Genomic DNA, 23,092 nt, shown 5'->3' on the forward strand with positions numbered 1-23,092 from the left:
ATAGAAAGATTTCAGAATTTTCAGACAACCGCAAAATTTTCTAGAGGTAGTTCAAACAAGGATAGCACGGTGATGTTTCAGCATTTAGCTCCTTGTACAAGGCTCCATTAGAAAGAAAGAAGGGACTTTTAGCTCTTTTTAGCGCGATCTTCTTGGAGATGAGGAACGACCCATTGTGTGCGGCAGCTTGGCTAAGGAAGAAGTTCTACAAAAAACAACGTAACCCATACGTAAAACCCCAAAACTTCATCGTCTAACTTGAGCGATCTTCACAATTTATGGCATTTGGCAAAAGTTCCCTTTGCAAGCTCTCCACTTCCCGCTCCTCCCTCCCCCGCCACATGACTTACGTAGTTATCACGCGCAGACCACGTGGGGTAGAGCTGGGAGTGGAGCTGCCGTTCTTTCCGGGCTAGTTCATAGTATTTTGCTTGCTCCTCTCTGGATAACGAATGCCACTGCAAACAATGAAAGGAAACAGGAGAAGAGGACACATAAGCATCTTGGTCGCAGCATAAAACGTGCAAGACAACTAGCTGAACAAAACAAGTGAGAGTTTTTGACTGCAGATTGAAGAGGCCAGTGGCATAGAAACAATTTCAAAGGACTATGTCTGTAAAAGGATAATTACACAGATGACGCTAAAGGCACACAAAACTCAAGACTGTAGCACCAAAATATCCAAGCGTTTCAGCCCTTCAAGCCACTTTTTCCACCAAGCATCATGTTGGCCTGCACTGCAGGTCATTAAACATTTATGGAAGTGAAAAAAATAAAAAATAATACCTACCGCATTCCTTTTGTCTGAACTTGGCCCAAGTTGCTATTTTTAAAAGTCAAACCAGCCTAAATTGTGTAATTAAAATCGCATGCACGTTTCCAAGGCGAGGGGTTGGGCCCTGGTACTCAGTCCTGTAGAAAAGCTCCAACACATCTGCCCTGCACACACAGCTGCATTTTTAGGAAGCAGTTATTTCAGTTTTTGTCAAATTTTACTTTGGTTATTTTCATGGTTCACTTTTAATAGGCAAGCTTAGTACGGTAATTGCATTTTAGAGCTGTGCAACAACATATACTTCCAGTGGCGTCAGTAAAGGCATCTGTCTGTGATGCCAGCGCAGAAAGGACAGCGCTCCGAAAGATGCTGCAGCAGTGAAGGGCAGCTCTCAGTGCACTGCCACCGTAATGAGGGCCCCTCCCTGTGTTGTCACTGTAGTAAAGGCTGCATGCAAGGCAGGTCCAAGTAGGGTGTCAATCCAATTATGGGCAGTGTGATGCCATTATAGCAATGGGAGAACCCACTGTGATGTCCCTATAGTAAGCACAGCTCCTTGTATAATGTTAGCTTCTAACGCGATTGCTCTGAAACAAAGGTTGCAACTCATGTGACGTCACTCCACTCAAGGCAGCTCCCAGAGTGAGGTCACTCCACTAAAGGCAGCTCCCAGAGGGTGGTCACTCCACTAAAGGCAGCTCCCAGAGGGTGGTCACTCCACTAAAGGCAGCTCCCAGAGGGAGGTCACTCCACTAAAGGCAGCTCCCAGAGGGAGGTCACTCCACTAAAGGCAGCTCCCAGAGGGAGGTCACTCCACTAAAGGCAGCTCCCAGAGGGAGGTCACTCCACTAAAGGCAGCTCCCAGAGGGAGGTCACTCCACTAAATGCAGCTCCCAGAGGGAGGTCACTCCACTAAAGGCAGCTCCCAGAGGGAGGTCACGCCACTAAAGGCAGCTCCCAGAGGGAGGTCACGCCACTAAAGGCAGCTCCCTGAGGGAGGTCACGCCACTAAAGGCAGCTCCCTGAGGGAGGTCACGCCACTAAAGGCAGCTGGCAATGTATTTTCAGTTCCCTGTGATGCCATTAAAGTAAGGATTATGTTATGTTATTTAAATTTATTGCGCACAGGGCTACTCCAAGGAGTGTCCCGGCGCAAGCAAGGGGAAAACAAAGCATAACCTGACTTTAAATAAAAAGATGAGTTTTTAACAATTTTTTAAAAGCAGCAATATCTTCCACACAGCAAAGTGCCAAGGGGAGCGCATTCCAGGCACGTGCCGCATGAACGGCCAAGGAAGCGCCCCCCAGACGATGCCGCTGGAAACCAGGGACCTTCGCCAGCCTAAGAGATGAGGAGCGCAGAGTCCTCCCTGGGACATAAAAGGAAAATCGTTTCTGCAGATAGCCCGGCCCTAGACCATGTAGTGCCCGATGGGCTATGGTGAGAGATTTAAACACCACTCGCGCCTTAACCAGAAGCCAGTGCAGGGAACGGAGGTAGCCCCGCACACTCTCCCTAGGCGAGATCCCACCCAAGAGGCGGGCAGCCGCATTCTGGATCACTTGAAGTTTATTGAGGGAGTAGGCTGGGATCCCTACATAAAGCGCATTAGCGTAGTCCAAACGGGACAGGATAAGCGCACACACCACAGATTCACACGCAGCCTGCGGAAGAAGTGGAAAAAAATCTTCTCAGGACTCTGAGGAGCCCAAAGCAGCAGCCCGCCAGTCGCTTCACTTGACTGGAGAAGGAAAGATTACCATCAAACCAAACTCCCAGATTCTTAGCGATCTGGCTATTGGATAATGGAGGAGGAAACTCAGCTGGCCAGATCAAGTCTATAAAACCAGTCGGAAAATCACCAAACAGCAGAACCTCTGACTTGTCTTCGTTACATTTCAATTGGGCCTTCGCCAACCACTTGAAAACCGAAGAAAGACACGATTGCACGGGCGCCACAGTAGCCACATTCTTATTCCAGGTAAACAATAGCTGAGTGTCATCAGCATAGGCAATCACCTTAGCCCCCAAACCCTCCGCCAAAATAACGAGAGGGGTAAGGTAGATATTAAACAAAAGGGGGCTAAGGGATGAGCCCTGGGGGACCCCTGTGCAGACCCACTGAGGTGAAGAAGCCGCCGGGGGTAGCCATACTTGCTGAACCCGGCGCTCCAAGAAGGACTTAATCCAGCCCCAGGCTGAGCCAACCACACTAATCTCCGCCAGTCTGTCAAGCAGTAAGGGATGGGGGACCGTATCAAAAGCGGCCGACAGGTCGAGCAGCACTAAGGCTGCTCTCCCGCCGGCATTGCTTCCGACACTTCCACCAGAGCACCTTCAGTACTAAAGGAAGGGCAGAAGCCCGACTGAGCTGGATGTAATAGCCCCGCCCTCTCCACATACTACGACAGCTGTCTGTTTACTATCTTCTCACAAACTTTAGTAAGGCTGGGGAGGAGCGAGATGGGCCTATAATTCCCCGGAATCGAGGGATTGAGAGTAGATTTCTTCAAGAGAGGGAGGATTGTAGCCTGCTTCCAAGCACTTGGAACCCTAGCATCATGCAAGGACAAATTAATTATGTAGTTGACTTCAGCATTCACAACCTCTGCCACAGAAGCCAATAATCTTGCCGAGCATGGGTCAGCCGGAGAGCCGGACTTCAGACCCTTCAAAATTCTCAACGTGCTCCCAGTGTGATGTCACTATAGTAAGCACAGCTCCTTGTATAATGTTAGCTTCTAACATGAACGCTCTGAAACAGAGGTTGCAATTTGTGTGATGTCACTACACTAAAGGCAGCTCCCAGAGGGAGGTCACTCCACTAAAGGCAGCTGGCGATGTATTTTCAGCTCCCTGTGATGCCATTAAAGTAAGGGTAGCTCCCAGTGTGATGTCACAGTATGATGTAACAATGCATTGACAGTCTACAGACCAGCAACCTCTCCCATCAGTCATAGAGCGCTCCCCTACCTTTTGGCTAGGTTTGCGCTACAGAAACGCCACATAGTTACACGTCGCCACAGGATGGGCACATCCTGTGCAACTGCACTGTGCTATGTGAAAGAGGGACCCCTGTGATGTTACAGCGGAAAGAGCTGCTCCGTGTGACGTTACTTTGGAAAGACGATTTAACTAAAGTGAGCGAAGCTCCCAGAGTGATCTCACTACAGTTATGGCCAACTACTGAGAGATCATGAGACTAAAGATAGATTAGATCTCAGTCTGAGGTCAGTGCACTGAGGCAGCACCCTGTAGTGATGTTATAGCACAGAAGACAGCTCTCAATGTGAGGTTGATGCAGTGCACAACAAGCACAGTATCTTGAAGAGGACTTGGGTTCTGATGGGCGCAGGTACATTTCCTTTGAAAACCGAGTGATGTCTGATTTACGATATGTCATCTTGGTAAAACTAGTTGCATCTTGGCCGGAGCCTGAAGCCTGTCCTTGCACCTCCCGAGCATACTCCATACTCCCCAGGGCTTTAGGATCTGCAAATCTAGCTCTTTCACACTCCAGGCACATACGCCTTGCTAGAATAGGTGGTCGTTGCTTTTCCTTTCTGTTGTCTTATCACTGGAACTCCCTTTCTCAGAATAGTTGACGGATATTCACTTTTCTTACATTCAAAAAGCTCTTAAAAACGTGGAAGTTTTAATGCTTCTGGTCCTCTCTGTGTTCATTCTCAGCAGTCCACTGTGTTTTGCTTGGTCCATTGCGAAAGGATAACCTGCATCTTCAAATGAATTGAGACTATTGCTGTAATTTAGAGTAGGTCTTCATTGTGGTTGGTGAATTTATCCCCTGTGGAAAGGATCATCTCAATCTTTTATATTGTTCACTCTTGGCCAATCTCCTGCTCACAGGATGAAGAAATGTTGTGAAAATAGCAAGCAGTCTGATATTGGGCTGAAGCTCACACATACTTTGAACGTGACTGGATACTTGCAACAGACTTTTACTATAGGTCTTGTATGAGTTTACAAGGTATTGTGAGAACTCCTGTTTAGATCCCATTACAGGGAAGTTCCATGGTGCGCAGTGGTATATAAATAACCTCACACGCGACCATCATTGTACGGATCTGTAATTGAATAAAAAAAACTTACAAAGCAAGAGAAGAAGGCAAGGGGGGATGAAAGTGGAGCCTACCCTTCTTCCCAGGATCTGGTTGATGGCAGCACTCTCCTTGAGTGTGCACTCTGCCACGACCTTCGCCCTCATCTCCTTCATGTACAACATGAATGCGTTGAGAGGCTTCTTGACGTGGGGCTTCTTCTCCTCTTCCTTCTTAACCGTGATGGGGGATTTTCTGTGGTGAAAGAGCAATCATCAACAGTAATTAATGACCAGCACATATCATTAAAAGCTACATGTAAAATGATGGGGAGAAAAATCACTAAGCCCAACCAGGCCTGCGCCAAAAACTCCATTTAAACAACTCTTCCCAGACGACCCTGAAACAGGCCATGCTTTCTTCACTCACTTGTCCTTCCAAAATAAGCCCCAAGAACTTGAGTAAGTCAAACCTCTAAAGTAGGCTATCGGCCCTCTAAAAGAGTAGATTGTACGAATAAACTGTAGACACAAAGACCCCAAAGTCACCCCGTCACCCAAGTATGTAATAACGTTGAAATCACTTACGAATTCATGCTAGGACTCATCCCCCCAGGTGAATGCTCTTGTTTCACGACTGGAGACACGATGGCAGGGTGAGGAATGCCGGATGTGTGCAAGCCATGATGGTGAGGGGGCACCATATGCGGGGAAAACCGACTGGATACCAAGCTATGTGAAGAAAACAGGAGACACAACTCTTAATATGAACCGGGTAGCAGCCAAGTGAAGCAGGAGAACAGTGTCAGTTTCCAGGGACTTGGTGGACAGTAGGGAGCTGTTAATGGAAAGCAGTATACTGTATATATTTTCATCACGAAAGACGCAGGCTCAGCCCTGGGCTACGACCACATGCTTTTGAAGAACTGTAGTCTCAGAAAGGTTAGCATCCTTCACACTAAGTTAACATTGTCTAGAAATTGGAACCAGCCAGTAGCTCGACTAAACACTTCTGCTACAAAAACATTTTTAAAGAAACATCTGTTTCTGGACCTATGCGGGGTATAACTTTACATGCAGAGGTTCTCACTCTGTACAATGACTGCCCATGCCAGTCCCCCAATGTTGAAAGCAGACATTAACTGGATCATCATCCGAATGCTGCGAGGGGACTGCGGGTGGACTTCAGGAATGGAAGGCAATGCCAGTCAAGAAAACAGGGATCTTGCAGCAACCATGACATTGAAATCACGAGTGATACAGGATAACATTTATCTAGGCAACAAAACCGAATACCATTTAGAGTAATTTCATCGCAGGATCTCATGAGCTGTGCTGGAGTGAAAGCTCAAAGAATCCCAGGAAAAAGATATACATAATCAGGTGACCACAAGACATAATCTGTGCAGTAAACGAAAGGCAAAGCCTTTGTGAAACTATTGTAATGCTCGAAGCAAAGAAGAACTTGGACCTTAATATAATCTCTATAAAGTCAGGAAGGCAACACAAGCTGCGTGTGAGATTCATGGTCGTAGCTGATCCAGTCCTTGAATTACAGAGTGCTAGAAGTCAAAACAGTGGTCCACTGAGACAGTAAGCTGGAGATCCAGCTGCGCAACAGCAGTGGCTGCTGTGTGAATGTCTCTTTTCCATGAAAGCAATCAAGGTCTGTTGGTATTTCCATGCAGCTGAGACTGCAATAAAGAATCAGTATTGAGACCTTACCTGAGCATTCTGTTGAGAACCATGACATAACGTGAACATGCAAAGTGTATGTTCAACTGTGGATAATTTGTCCTTTAACAGATGTTTATTGTTACCCAACTCAACGATAAGACATTTTATCAACCTCAAGTGGAAGAAACATGGAGTGCGCACACTTGGATTCGAAACCAGTGACCATGGGATCAAACACAGAGCATACTGACCTCGACATAGAAGCATTCATTGCCAGAGTTGGATACGGGTATCGAAATCCTCCGGGAGGGATGGAATACATCGGCTGACCCTGCCTTAGTTGAGGAAGAAAAGACGACAACATAGTCATTCACAGTTTTAGCCCGATACCACAAAAATGAAACCTACACAAGGAAATAATTACAGCATAATAGGGTCTGGAAAAGTTTGTTGTTGTAATCACATTTCCCCTCTCAAAGGACGTACAAACTACGCACCCAAAACGCCCCTTCCGAGGAATGTGTAGCCATGTCTGCTTCAGCAAATGCAACAAAACCGACCCTTTTCCTGAGATTAAGCACAACACTCTCAACCTTAACTCGTAGCGCGGAACCAGATCAGAACAAGAAGGATCTGAATCACATTCCATTTCATGTCTTCAATACTTTACCCCTTCTCCACTTCCACAAGGAACTGGAAACCAATCTCTTCAAGCTAGGTCCCATCAAAGGGTAATGACACAGATGACAGACCACCCCAAACAGACCCCACTCTCGTCCATCTGAAGTACTGCCACTCTTCTCACACTCACCGTTCCCTGTAAGCATCATTGCCCTTTTGCGGTGTAAAACCCAGTTACTGAACTTACACCTCCCCCGCCTTACCCCCTATTTTGTCACTGCCCATAGTAGAATCTTCATCATGTACAGCACACCAATGCTTGTGGTTTTGGGCTATTAAGTTACATACCTACTATAAACGATGACAGCAAAGTGCCAATTTCCGAATCTCTTTCCTATAAGCCTCATAACATTTAGTTTAAGAAATGAAATAGAGATATAAAAGAGACAACATATAAGACAGGAGGACCAAGTGAGTGGAGAGAAGATGTAGGAAAGGAGCAAAATATGAGAAAGCAGCAGATTGTGGAGAGAAAGGGGCGAAAACAAAACAGAAGAGAGCCTGGGGAAGAGAAAAATGTGACACAAAGATTTAGGTAATTTAAATTATCTACAAGAATCCTTACTGTGGCATCAGCCATCCTAGAGGATGGGGGATTTGGCCAACAGCTCCTGGAGACAAGGGATAACATGGTGAGAGTTCCGACGGGTGAGGCGGCCGGGGAATTCCTGGAGAAAATAGTGAAAGGTGAGGTATGAAATCAAAATGACCGATTTTCTTGGCAAACATAAGGTAAAGTGGCATGTGTGATATTAAAATAACCCACATCCTGATTCTACTCTACACGCAGTCGACAACCACCCAACGATATTTTCAAGCTGCAAAAATGTGGACCACCCTCCTTCACCCAAGGCCAAAGCATCAATGCACACTGTCTCTTTCCCTCTATGAAGTCTTGTCACACAAGTTGGTAAATGTTCCATATACATTTTTTTCACTATAGATGTAATACTTAATGTGTGTACTATAAAAACACAAAAATACACCCTTCTTGAAAGTTACTTGAAAACTGTTGCACTCATTCCCCAGAATTTACAAGGCACAACTTTTACTATATATCAAACCTCTAGTGCACGTGATGCCGGACACATGCCCATGCCTTGCCTGCTTTTCTGGGTACCGCATGCTAGGGTGAGCTATCATTTTCCATTCAGGCCAGTTTGCCTATGTACTGCATCAGAGATGGAGTTTGAAGACCAATAAGTTTCTGGTTTACAAACTGCCATCGGTGGATATTGGAATGATTTACTCAACTTAAGGCTGCTGCTCACTCACCTGTTTTTGGATCTATTTCGGGCGAGAGATGAGGTGGCGTGCCTGGCGAAAAGTGCTCGTTGCTGTAGGTGATGAGCGGAGTCAGGGGGTGCATGTGATGGGAGTGTTGCACCACTGGAACCTTGTTGGACTGCAAGCAATAGAAGAAAGAGTCAGATTAGTATGCCACTTGCACTAACATATTTTACTCATACCAGAAGTCTTATAGGGGTGTATTAGTCTAATATAGAACCATTAAAAAACAAAACCTAATGACCTTGTAAAGTGAGACCCATTGCATAGTTTAGGCTTTAGCCGAGAGTTTTCCATCGAATAGAGGACCTTCCTCAGGAAGATACAGTACAAGTCAATCCTATCACCCCCTTAATAATGAAAAGCAATCAGCAACACTTTAGGGTCCGTATAAGGGAAATTTAAGTTCAACAAAATCTCCATTTGTCAAATGTATTTATTATGAGCACTGAGTAACATTTCAATTAATAATACCTATTCATGGTAAACGTTGTGGCACACAGAACAATAGACGGATTGGTTGGAGTAACAGAAATCAGATAGGTGTTGACTGAAGTGCTTATTGAAAATTCACACACAGAGAGACCGGTTAATTATTTGATTCTGGTTACGGAACAGTGAAAACCAAAGGCCGCTCTAATTAAAAAACAAATATTCTGCATAAGGTGCGTCTGATTTCAATCCACTGGCAGAGAATACATTCATCTAATCTAGCTCAAATTTACAACACATGGAGAAGTTGGGGACAGCAAGTATAAACAATTGTCAGCTTGGAGGAAACTTGAAGAGATGGGTAGGGATGGGTGTGTGGCACAGACAGACAAGTACTTTTCGCCTTGTTCACAGGGCCAAAGATATTCAACCAGTTGTAGGTTTCATTCTCGTAAAATGATTGGATGCTGTCCCCTCTGGGTTTACAGGAAAGCAGCTTTACCCATTTGGATGATGTGGCGAGAACTCAGGATAACAACACAGTCTCAAAAAGTTAAGTTCCCAAAAAAGTATGAAAACAAGCAAAATGGTAATGAACTCTTCCTAAAGCATATATGTTTCCACACAGTGCAACGCCCTTTATAGACTTCCATTACAGGGCAGTGGAGGGAGTGGGTGAAGGGGAGCCCTTATAAGGAAAGGCAATGACATTTCAAATGTCTGGTACCAGTAAGTAGAGCACGAGTTGGAGAAAAAGTCTGGAGAGCAGATCATATCCATGATCACACAAGTAGTAGCAAACTCGATGGGCGTGATGCTTCACTGGCCTCAGATTGAGATTCCTAAAGAACCATTCTTACAGGAGAAAAGGGTAGTTTCAACTAGCGGACGAGAATGCTTGCAGTCCTGGGCCTCTTTTTTATGATCACTGCTTGAAAACTGCTTCTACCCAAGTGAAAGACAATGGTTTTTCAAGCAGGTTAAAAACTACAGTGCTGAGTGTAAGTGTGGCCAGACTATACTTGTACACTGTCCCCACTGTGAACATTCTTCAGTTCATGTCGTTGATGCCACTATGTATACACTGCAGTTGAGAAGGTGTGAGATTTCAGTGTTGGGGGGAGTAAACCCTAGAAACAAAGCAAAAGGTAACATTTCGGACTCGCATCATCTTGTATTCGCGGAGAAATGCGTCTCTTATCAGGACACCCTTATTGAGCTTCTACTTGCTCTCCACAGTCGTAAGCATTGCCTGTTGGAGCAAAGCCTGTTGTAATTTTGTACACGTTCCTCATTACAAACAATGACCATAGATTCTAGTACAACACTGATGGCCTTTAACACGTAAATACTTCATTCTTACCAAGATAATACTAAACTGACTAAAGCGGTTAAAAACAATGAACTCCTATGCACAGAAATGTTCTTAATCTCAAGAGGACAGTTTGCTACGCTGCAAGACCTCACGGGCATATGAAGACGAGGACAAGTCCTCTTCCACAAGCAGAATGGGTTTCCATTCAGCACTAACACTACACAAGTCATTGAACAATACTCAATAGACAATGCGCTTCATTCAGTATTATAAATCTGTGCTCAAAGGACGTTCTGTCTGTAATGAAATTCAAGCCACAACTATTGCCTCCGGGAGTCACAACTCCGATCGACCCTGCTGCTGTGGTTATATCACGCAGATCAGTAAACTATTCGCGCCCAGCCATCCTGAAAGAAGATACTCAATTTCACACCTTCCCCAGCTCTTCCAGAATTCTTACTTGTGAAATGAATTATATGCCACGAGTGCTGCACCACTAATTGCTGGTCTCCAGCTGAAAATCACCATTACCAGTAACAAGGGAAATAGTGAAACCAACGGGACTGAATTCTAGCTTCCATGAAACAGCATCACAAACCAGGTATTTGGTCGGTCTGCCTTCTTAATCTATTGCTCAAACTGCCACTGTTCAGTCTTGGGGTAGCTCTCATGAATTAAGGAGTCCTACGAAAGTGAACATGTAATGTTGTATTCTGTCTGCAGGCATGGATGCCAATGGGAGCTGAAATCCTACAGGAGACAAGTGCAGATTTTGCCTCTTCTGGGACATAGGGTGCTCTCAGTGAGTGAGAAAAGGGGATGCCGCAACCAGGGAGAAATTATATTCTGCAGCAGATTTGTAGAATGGCTGCTTCCTTTCAGAGATGTGTTACATATGTTACCAGGGAGGTACGAGACAACTGCCTTTTCTACATGAGGTATTATCTGATCGTGGACAACGCGCCTGTTGCCTCCAAGGAGTGTTGTAGCAGTATTCCCGATATACAAGGTATGAAATGGTGATCTCTCCAAGATGTAGCATCTCCATTGACAAACAATAAATATCATAACCACAAGAAGTTACATGGTCACCTTCCCAAACAGCTGTGGCTTTCTTCATAGAGGAGTATGCATAGTTGTGTTTTCAAAGAAAGGTGTTTGCACAGTCTCCAACAGGTGGTGGAGAAGCAGTTGCCTTCTCTGTGCTAAAGCACCAACGACTGTTCTCCACTAGGAGACTATCACGTAGCACAAATCTACTCATCGCCTGGATCTCAGGGAAGGCCCTTCCCTGGACTTGTACATAGCTGGTCACGATGACTATCAGAAGCACACCTCCTGGCCACAACTCCAGGACAGCCAATAACAGTTTGTTTGCAGACACATTACTGCACATATGATCTACTCATTCGGCAGCACCACCACGGGCGATGATGCGAGACTCATCTAAGCTGCTTACATCACATTTTTAAGACTAGGGAGCAGCTCTAAGCGGACGGTCATGATGCCATTAGCCTGTGAAATACCTGAGGTGCAGATACCTGAGGTGCAGATGACCTTCCATGCCAATATAAACGAGCCCCAACACCACCCAAGGTGTGATCCCACAACAAGAGTTTATTGGTTACTGGCAGAATTCTCTTTTTCCAGGCACTGAACAACATGTTAGCCATTTCTCCATAGTCTTTGAATGTTTTCATAAGGTCATTTGCATGGATTTTCAGTCACCCTGGAAAATACATTATTTTAGGTATAAAAGCTCCGGCAATCAATGGTCCCACTAATAAGGGCAGAGTATCAAGCGTGCCCAGTTAAACCCCAGACAGAATCAAACCAAGGCCACTGGAATTATGCGGCTGAGGGGGGGGGGGGGCAAATTATGTTGCAAGGTTGCCTAAATTATGACGTATGAAAAGGCAAACAATGAAGCATGAGGCACACATTTTGTGATAGTATTGATTCATTATTGTTTGTGTGTTACCTAAGCTAGCTAGGCCTGGGCAAAGATTTCCCCTTACTAGTACCAGTTTAACAACCAAGCACAGTAATAATCTACTGAAAGATGATCAGTCAACCTTTAGGAAGGGTCTTCCACTACACAGTAACACGTTGTTACATTTTCAGTAACTTTTGATTCTACTGAGATAGAAACATTTTATTTGTTAAGCTAGTACGATGATGCAGCAAATGATGGATTGAGTGGCAAATGCGGCAAATCCATAGTTATGCGGAAAACACCACGGCCGAGAACTATATTTCTAGTAGCCTTCAGTTGAGCATAAGAGATGCGAGGAGCGTACAGCTAAATCCTGAGGAGCATAGGGATCCATAAACATTTCTTCAGGAGCCAAAAAGTGCTATCTGGGATGTGTCCAAGGGCTGCACTGATGCCCGAGGGGGTTGGTAAGCAGAACAAAGTGTACATGACCGTCAAAGTACAGGTGTTGACATTCCTGCTTATTAGCATTTTTAAAGGTAAGCATGTTCCTAAAGTAGCAGAGCTGGGCAGGACACTGGGTCTGGCACATAACTTGGAGTGGACGATTAATAACAATAAGTAAACAGAATGCTCCCCTCAAAGGTGCCTCTGTGCAGCTCCAGTTCACAGAACTGCATGCACCATGACAGGAATTCTCAAGGCCTTCTAGCCTAGATGTGTTATCTAATATGCCCGATTGTTTGAAACCTGCCCAGTAAACAGCAGTGACTGCTCCTGTCCACCAAGGGGCCGCATGAAATGGGTTGGCGGTTCACACACCATCTGTGAGCCCCACTAGTAACCAGGCTATAAAGCATCTGTAGTAGAGCCAACTGAACCAAAAAGCTAGAGGAATACTCGAAATACTGGAAAATCTCTCTACTGTACATAATGGGGAACTGAGCACAACTTTCAGGAATTCTGAGAAACGTTTATAAGAATACGGACACCGTTCTAAACCAAAACATCAAGTGTTCTAAAGGCAACAACTGCCCTCGTGCATTCAATGTTTATCCACGCGAATACAAAAAGAATTGGCTTCTGTACCATACGTCTAAACTCTTCTTTACTGAATACCAACTCGATGAAAAGACACGTTGTGAAAAAGTTCAGAGGGGAGAAACAGAAGAGAAGAACAGGATGCTGACTTGTCTAGGCCTTGCATTATCCTTTCGTTTTTTTAAATCATAAACAAAGACTTGTTCACTAAGAGAAACAGACTACGGAAAAGGCACACGGAAGAATGAGACGCCGAGGTTTTGCGGACAATGCTTTGGAGAGCCACAGCCTCCTTTCCAGCCCGCACTGTTGTTACAGCCAACTCTAATGGAGATATTTGTGTACCTCGCACTATACAGAAAGAAAAACAATGTTTTAAAAGCAAGTTTCAACAAAGGAGGAAATCCCATAGTTCAGGTCCTCGCTCCACCACCCCCCTTGGAAAACGTTCCTACTCCCCTCATCCCTCTGAGCTAAATTGACCGTGCGCAGAAGCGGAGTCGCTGAATGGAAGAGCCAATAAGCCCTCAACAATAGGCAGAATTCTGGGCTGGGCGGCCCATACAAAAGAAGGAACAAGTGATTGACAGGTGTGGGAGTGGATCTTTTGGGAGCATCATGTATGAGAAGACCTGGTCTGCCCACCCACAAGCCCAAGGAGGGCACAGTGCCAGAAGAATGGTTTCCCAAAATGGGGGATGTAAAATGACAGCTACCTATTTGAAGTATGGCAGACTTTGAGAGAGGGCCTTGGGTAAGTAAGTGGTCTAAGAAGAGTGCAACAGGACTTATTGTAGCCCTAAAACCAACATAATATAAGGATCTCTATTACTGCCAAACATAAGTGCCTGCAGGGACCATTGTGTGCGAAGGGAAATTGAGTGGGAATAAGATAAGGGAGTGGACTAGTGAGCACCTGTGTGCACACTGTGAATGTGTCTACAAGTGGCCTTCATGTTAGAAGGTAGATTAGGTTAGGGGAAAAGGGATAAAGTGCTGCAACCACCGTGGGTATCGGTTTTCCATGCATATTGTGTATAAATACCCGTCAGCGGCTGTGTGTCTACGGAGAAGGAGCCACTCGCACAAGCATTTCACGAGCACCACAAACAGTTCTCTTATTTTCTTCTAGCACAAGTTGTAAAATGAGACAATGTACTGTACGCCTAGTACGTACTATTATACTACCTCTTCCACTACTAAAACGGATTTGCTCTTTTTTGTTGTTGTTGTATTACACTTTTGCTGCTCCACAAAACAGTCGTTAAGTAAATCGGCTATTTGTGGGAAATGTTCTCCACTGAGGTGTGAGGCTCTTCGCTAATGTTAACGGGTACAGTTGAGTTTGAGCCAATATTTCTAATTTTGATGGCATCCTTGCATACGGTTTCCAATCAGTTTCTCATTAGACTGATTACAAATTCACCCACATTTTTCACAGTTTCTCAAAATGTTCATTCAAATGTGTTTTACGGTAAATCCATGTCAAACTCTAATAGTTCCAGGCCATTCGGGGAGAGCTGGAAATCAACAACATTCAATCTGGGGTGCAAACACTGCCCCCCACAGATCGAGGCCTGGGGGTGTGTTGGACTCCAGGGGAGGGGGAAGCTGGCAGCCCCCGGGCCTAGGTATTGACACAGGTGATGGATTATCAGGTGGAGCTCACGTCTGCAAACAGTCCTCTTCCTGGGAACACCTACCGACTCCACACCCTGTCTGTGGGACTCCAGGACAGCAGACAGGGGGGCTACCAGGAGCCCAATTCACACCTCTGGGGCGTAAACAATTACTCACCGCCACCTTAAATCCTGTTAATCAATTAGTGGTAAAAAAATGGATTAAAAACGCTGCCTGATTACTTCTAATCCGTTTTATTTCTGTTGCTGTGTGCCTATGCCCACAAAGCGCACACACTGGCACTCGGCTGCCCCGAACTGGTATCACAGATATTCGCAGAGCGCATTACCCAACACCCCATAACTCGCTCCTGCCAACACTGTCCGATTGTCTGGCAGTGTAGCAAACAAAGACGCGCCTTTACCGGGCGTGTGTGGCGCACACAGCCTCCTGGAATGCAGGGTACAAGATACCCGTGGAAATGTGTACCACAGGCGTGTGTCACGGCAGGCCTTGGGCAGCACTGCACACTTGCTGCAGTGTACCCGAAGGTAAAGCCAAAACCAGGGCGTGGCGCAGGTGGAGGGGGGGGGGGGCTGCAAATTCTGCCCACGGACAATAAATATCTTTGCGATATGGGAGACTCTGGGACCCCTTCAGATGCCGACCAAGGGTCCAGGGGGAATACAGCACCTGGGCTGTCAGTCCCATGATAGGCCGAGCCTGGCCTGCCTGCCAGCCTCTCGGTGGGAGATGTTGGCTTAAGCCTCACTGAAGTGGGCAGACATACACGAGGCACAGTGCAGGAAGCACAATTAAGTCAAAATGTGAGTGCAGAGGGGTTAATCATTGCCCTTTGTGCTCTCACGACCTGGCCCTGACCTCAGCAGCCGTGAGCGACTAGATTAGCTTCGCCATTGTCTCTTCGGGGGATGAACGCTTCGCATTCCCCTGACGCCCCTGGCCAAACAGCCAGAGTTTATCGGTGCCAACGTCGCTGCCATCCGCATGAGCCGGGTGCTCCTGGCGTGCCTGGCACAGTCGCGGAAGGAAGACAAGGAAATCCTGGGGACTCAGGACGGTACAATAGGGAAGGAAGGGAAGCTTGGCAGGAGTTCCTGTGGGACACAGATGGGCGAGCCAAGGGACGCAGACAGGCATTCAAAATTAGGATGCACAGAGGTCCACCAGAATCCGTGTGTGTGTGACCCCACTGGGACATAATTGGACCCAGGAAGCAAAGAAAATACAGTTGTGTCATTGAAGGTATTATGGCATAAGGACAGTCTTGCACACGAGCAAACTGGGGAAAAGCAGCCAGAGCATAAATGGGCAGGATTGCACAAAATGGCAAGAGCTGGGAAGGCATCAGGAGGGGAAGCGACAGGAGGCAATGCGACATCAATGGGGAAGGATGAGTTTATGTACACTCGGGGCAAGATGGAGCAAGGGGCAAGGAAGCCAGACGAAGGCGCTTGGGGAGGGTGGCACATATAAACTAAGATGTCAAAAAACACTGAACCCCCCGGACACACATACCCCAGTGCAAAGAGGCCTACAGGAAAGGAGTTTGTAAAGAATGGCAGAGAGTAACTGTGATAATGGGGAAATCCACTGGGACAATCCCAGGCAGGCCGGCAAAAAAGGAGAAGCCATGGAGGCATTGTGCAGCCCTTTGAAACCAATAAAACACGTGTCAAGCAAGTCTGAAAGCCTGAGGTCATTCCCACACCACGAAAGACCGCAAGAGAGAGTCAAGGGCAATGCAGCCCTTCTATAAAGATTGGCACGGAGGGAGCCTGCATGGCACATGTGAGCCAGGATTCCACTATTTGCACCTAAACCACGACAGGAGACAAAATAGCACTGACCACCATGTTGGAAGCACCAGATGGAAAGCTAAAATGTTTTCTAAATAAAGTGGAGCACACTATATTGCTTTGCCACTCCTCAGCAATATCTTGCAACGGTACAAGGAAGTCCTAAATGGTTCCCTAACAAACTACATGTAAAATGGGCATGAAGTGGGGAACAAATACTGCTCCTCAAAAAGCAGTCAAGTGTTAAAAAAACATAGTGAATGCTAACAGAGGGGCCATCTTCAATCGCCAGAAAGAAGCCTTGAACCACTGAATACGCAGGTCAGAAATGAGAGCTCAGCTGTACTACGATCCAAATTGTTTTCTTTGCACAAGTCTCAATTTGATCAGTCCTGTTACGCTGCCAAAGGTGACACTGCAGTACACTAAGGCAAGTTGCAGTGATCATTGTGGTTGTTGTCAAGTGACAATGTACTGCTTGATGATTTGCAAAGAGAACATCAGCTGTCTGTCACGGGTCAAAGTTCTGGATAGAGGAAGACGGCGAGTGATCCTCTAATAGTACCCCATCCCCAGATCCAACAGCAGAGGTCCAATGAGCTGGAGGCTTTGACGCTTCATCAAAGGACACTAGCGTAACTGAGTCAGCTTTTTTTAACATCCTTCCTTACCCTGGGAGCTCCACGTCCAGAGACAGACTGGGACCCAGTCTCATGACTCTTCCATGATGACTGACGTGTGCAGTCATCATGGAATGCAGAGGAATACATATTTAAAGCCACAAAATGGTCAAAATGTAGATTTTGTGATCCTTTCCCACAGCAGCTTTATGCAAAGTTTTACAAGGGTGAGAAATAAACTACAAATGGGGTCGGGGGCAGATATGAAAATATCACAGAAAGACAACCGTCATTTCCCTGCAGTACCCTGCCCCCCCCCCCCGCAGGTCCCTTCTGCAACAGATCTGTCTTAAAGGCAGAATGACACCCACTTAACTACCAAGAGACACAGATGGGCCAGCCAGGGCAGGCACCAAGAATTATGGTGACCCTTATTAATTTCAATCATACACACACACACCTACATTATGTATAACGTTCAAGCCTCAATCTCCCTACCTAACCATATTAAACATTTGGTAAATACCTGCCTACTGGAACTGTATTAACATTTATGCAAAAAACTGTTTTCCTCTGAGATAGTAAATAACCTGTCATATATCATAAAGGGGGGAGTTCTCAGGGCTTCCATGCCGTATGGTGTCGTGGGGGTGAGGGACCTATAGAGTGTAGATGTAATGTGTTAGTGAGTGCAAAGGTTAAAACAGGTCAGGAAGTCCAGTGCGAAACCCTTTTTCCGTGTTGGGCTCCCTACCTGATTAAAAAATATATATAGAGAGTGTATGGCAGCTATATGACCATAGTGGATCACAAATTGTATGCGCCCTACTCTCGCTATCGAGGTCAACATGTTTCATGCCTAATTGTCAGGGGGATCAGTGGCAATTCTTCAGGACCATGGTGAAAACTATCTACACGCTGTGAACAGGTGGAAACACCTACCTATCACATGGAGAGACTGCGGGGAAAAAACATTTACCCACAGGTATAAAGGACAATCTGGAAAGAGAAAAAATAAATTTTTATACTCAAACCCAAGTGGGTTAGTACCGTATAAACATAATGGCAGTACAAAGCTCTCTCAACACCATGAACTGTATAACTATGACCCATAGTGTGCACAGATGTGCATTAAAACATCATTCAACTGTAATAATGTCATCAACACGAAACTATAATAATGGCTTAAATGGAAAGGTTCAAGTGAGCACATAGTCAATTATTATAAAAACGGGGCTCACAGATAAACACAAAATGGCGAAAGGGAAGGCAAAGGACTCACCAAGTCTTGTAAAAGGGTTATGCCTCAGCAGTTACCGGCTGATCGGGGACACACATGATGGAGTGTCCTAGAGAACAGAGTAATGGCCGGAACATCAGGTAATTGAATGTATCAAAGGGAGACAAAAAAGGAGACAAAACCACCCTATTGTTCAGGACATACCAGTGGTAGGTAACAGGGAAGGTAGTTGACTAATAAGGCACTTATCCACACACGTGGCATTCAACGAAGAAGGATTTAGAAGAGCACAGAAACACTGGAAGGCATGTCTCTCCCCCATGGGTCTGCCAAGGAGAACCCAAAAAATAATGAGTGGACCTAGCGGCCGGGGGAGGAGCGTGTCCCCGTGTCCATGAACAGCTCAACATGTAGCTGACTCCGTGGGGAATAACGTGCCAGTCAGTACTAGATCAACCATATAAAAGCCCATCCTATTACCTCCGGTGTCACTGACAGGACGGGTTGCAACCGCTCCTGCTATTCTTAGCCTCACCTTGTCTGTTGTGGTTTCCGTACTGTGGACCTACCCTCACATCGCCGGAACCGGTCGATGGTGTCCAACTACGCAGGGACGTTTACAGGGCCATTATACCTTTGTGATAAACCTGGATATACATGGTCAATATTGCCATTAGATCATGGACTTGATCAACGGATAAGCCCCTTTCATACTATTAATAGGCACCATTGTTTATTCCCCTATTGTTCTCTTTTTTCTTCTTTTTTTGAGCCTTACTTAGTTATTTAATTTAATATATAATCAATTAATATCTCCTACTTGAGCGGTTGCAAATTTAGCCATACATCCAATATGTTTCAGCATTTTGCACGTTCTAAGATGGCCGACACAGTATTCCCTGGGTAGGCGTCTCTTTAATCAGGTTGCCTATGACTCACCCACCTGCAACCAATTGACTTCGAGCTCCGCCTCAACCAGGAACCGAGGGATAGTTTAAACGTCCCTGCGTAGTTGGACACCATCGACCGGTTCCGGCGATGTGAGGGTAGGTCCACAGTACGGAAACCACAACAGACAAGGTGAGGCTAAGAATAGCAGGAGCGGTTGCAACCCGTCCTGTCAGTGACACCGGAGGTAATAGGATGGGCTTTTATATGGTTGATCTAGTACTGACTGGCACGTTATTCCCCACGGAGTCAGCTACATGTTGAGCTGTTCATGGACACGGGGACACGCTCCTCCCCCGGCCGCTAGGTCCACTCATTATTTTTTGGGTTCTCCTTGGCAGACCCATGGGGGAGAGACATGCCTTCCAGTGTTTCTGTGCTCTTCTAAATCCTTCTTCGTTGAATGCCACGTGTGTGGATAAGTGCCTTATTAGTCAACTACCTTCCCTGTTACCTACCACTGGTATGTCCTGAACAATAGGGTGGTTTTGTCTCCTTTTTTGTCTCCCTTTGATACATTCAATTACCTGATGTTCCGGCCATTACTCTGTTCTCTAGGACACTCCATCATGTGTGTCCCCGATCAGCCGGTAACTGCTGAGGCATAACCCTTTTACAAGACTTGGTGAGTCCTTTGCCTTCCCTTTCGCCATTTTGTGTTTATCTGTGAGCCCCGTTTTTATAATAATTGACTATGTGCTCACTTGAACCTTTCCATTTAAGCCATTATTATAGTTTCGTGTTGATGACATTATTACAGTTGAATGATGTTTTAATGCACATCTGTGCACACTATGGGTCATAGTTATACAGTTCATGGTGTTGAGAGAGCTTTGTACTGCCATTATGTTTATACGGTACTAACCCACTTGGGTTTGAGTATAAAAATTTATTTTTTCTCTTTCCAGATTGTCCTTTATACCTGTGGGTAAATGTTTTTTCCCCGCAGTCTCTCCATGTGATAGGTAGGTGTTTCCACCTGTTCACAGCGTGTAGATAGTTTTCACCATGGTCCTGAAGAATTGCCACTGATCCCCCTGACAATTAGGCATGAAACATGTTGACCTCGATAGCGAGAGTAGGGCGCATACAATTTGTGATCCACTATGGTCATATAGCTGCCATACACTCTCTATATATATTTTTTAATCAGGTAGGGAGCCCAACACGGAAAAAGGGTTTCGCACTGGACTTCCTGACCTGTTTTAACCTTTGCACTCACTAACACATTACATCTACACTCTATAGGTCCCTCACCCCCACGACACCATACGGCATGGAACAAAAGATCTCCGCCAAAGAGCCCCTCATTGGGTGCCCGTCGGGTATTGCAGCGCCGACCCGACGAGGAGCAGGCCCAATGATGAAGCATGACACCTGCTGGCTGGGTGTGTGAGGGCCCTAGTTCCAAAGGAAACAATTTCCCTGCAGTCTGACATCAGCGGGATTACCTGCATTCGTAGTGGCTCCTGTACACAGCACTTCATTCTCCTTCTGTTCTATGACCCATTTTAGGAACAACGTACCTTCTTTGTTACAGACTATCTGGGGCACGTACGTTGGACCTGTTAAGCCCTGAGAACTCCCCCCTTTATGATATATGACATGTACGGGTAACCCCCGTGGGACAATATAGGTTACCAGAGAGGCCAAATTGCTTCTACTGGCCCATTTTAGCTGTATGTATAAAATGTATACATACTTTTATTAATAATTGTTTTTTCAGATCTAACAATTGGGACACCATAAAAACACATAGTAGTAAAATCAGCGAACAAATGTGGTTGGCCATTGGGGCAACACCATGGACTTGTTTGTTACATTTATACATCAACATACGTATGGGACGATAGGACCTTACTACCGTGGTACATTTATACTAATTAGTATTTCACCAACTTATAATGAGTGCCTTTTTTGTTCTATATACCAAGTTTACAGGGCCATTATACCTTTGTGATAAACCTGGATATACATGGTCAATATTGCCATTAGATCATGGACTTGATCAACGGATAAGCCCCTTTCATACTATTAATAGGCACCATTGTTTATTCCCCTATTGTTCTCTTTTTTCTTCTTTTTTTGAGCCTTACTTAGTTATTTAATTTAATATATAATCAATTAATATCTCCTACTTGAGCGGTTGCAAATTTAGCCATACATCCAATATGTTTCAGCATTTTGCACGTTCTAAGATGGCCGACACAGTATTCCCTGGGTAGGCGTCTCTTTAATCAGGTTGCCTATGACTCACCCACCTGCAACCAATTGACTTCGAGCTCCGCCTCAACCAGGAACCGAGGGATAGTTTAAACGTCCCTGCGTAGTTGGACACCATCGACCGGTTCCGGCGATGTGAGGGTAGGTCCACAGTACGGAAACCACAACAGACAAGGTGAGGCTAAGAATAGCAGGAGCGGTTGCAACCCGTCCTGTCAGTGACACCGGAGGTAATAGGATGGGCTTTTATATGGTTGATCTAGTACTGACTGGCACGTTATTCCCCACGGAGTCAGCTACATGTTGAGCTGTTCATGGACACGGGGACACGCTCCTCCCCCGGCCGCTAGGTCCACTCATTATTTTTTGGGTTCTCCTTGGCAGACCCATGGGGGAGAGACATGCCTTCCAGTGTTTCTGTGCTCTTCTAAATCCTTCTTCGTTGAATGCCACGTGTGTGGATAAGTGCCTTATTAGTCAACTACCTTCCCTGTTACCTACCACTGGTATGTCCTGAACAATAGGGTGGTTTTGTCTCCTTTTTTGTCTCCCTTTGATACATTCAATTACCTGATGTTCCGGCCATTACTCTGTTCTCTAGGACACTCCATCATGTGTGTCCCCGATCAGCCGGTAACTGCTGAGGCATAACCCTTTTACAAGACTTGGTGAGTCCTTTGCCTTCCCTTTCGCCATTTTGTGTTTATCTGTGAGCCCCGTTTTTATAATAATTGACTATGTGCTCACTTGAACCTTTCCATTTAAGCCATTATTATAGTTTCGTGTTGATGACATTATTACAGTTGAATGATGTTTTAATGCACATCTGTGCACACTATGGGTCATAGTTATACAGTTCATGGTGTTGAGAGAGCTTTGTACTGCCATTATGTTTATACGGTACTAACCCACTTGGGTTTGAGTATAAAAATTTATTTTTTCTCTTTCCAGATTGTCCTTTATACCTGTGGGTAAATGTTTTTTCCCCGCAGTCTCTCCATGTGATAGGTAGGTGTTTCCACCTGTTCACAGCGTGTAGATAGTTTTCACCATGGTCCTGAAGAATTGCCACTGATCCCCCTGACAATTAGGCATGAAACATGTTGACCTCGATAGCGAGAGTAGGGCGCATACAATTTGTGATCCACTATGGTCATATAGCTGCCATACACTCTCTATATATATTTTTTAATCAGGTAGGGAGCCCAACACGGAAAAAGGGTTTCGCACTGGACTTCCTGACCTGTTTTAACCTTTGCACTCACTAACACATTACATCTACACTCTATAGGTCCCTCACCCCCACGACACCATACGGCATGGAACAAAAGATCTCCGCCAAAGAGCCCCTCATTGGGTGCCCGTCGGGTATTGCAGCGCCGACCCGACGAGGAGCAGGCCCAATGATGAAGCATGACA

At 45.6% G+C, this 23,092-nt stretch overlaps 1 protein-coding gene across 1 annotated transcript in view; it reads right to left on the reverse strand.

Annotated features, from left to right (window-relative positions):
* Window positions 1–23,092, reverse strand: part of TCF7L1 (transcription factor 7 like 1) — a 141,438-nt gene that overhangs the window by 9,297 nt on the left and 109,049 nt on the right. The window contains exons 5-10 of the mRNA XM_085636154.1: window positions 8,467–8,596; window positions 7,757–7,859; window positions 6,762–6,845; window positions 5,422–5,565; window positions 4,930–5,089; window positions 351–458 (exon numbers count right to left, since the gene is read on the reverse strand). Of these exons, the coding sequence (XP_085492280.1) occupies window positions 351–458; window positions 4,930–5,089; window positions 5,422–5,565; window positions 6,762–6,845; window positions 7,757–7,859; window positions 8,467–8,596 (729 nt within the window). The remainder of the gene's footprint in view (window positions 1–350; window positions 459–4,929; window positions 5,090–5,421; window positions 5,566–6,761; window positions 6,846–7,756; window positions 7,860–8,466; window positions 8,597–23,092) is intronic.

This window comes from Triturus cristatus, chromosome 11 (assembly GCF_964204655.1).
Source record: "Triturus cristatus chromosome 11, aTriCri1.1, whole genome shotgun sequence".
Classification (NCBI taxonomy): domain Eukaryota; kingdom Metazoa; phylum Chordata; class Amphibia; order Caudata; family Salamandridae; genus Triturus; species Triturus cristatus.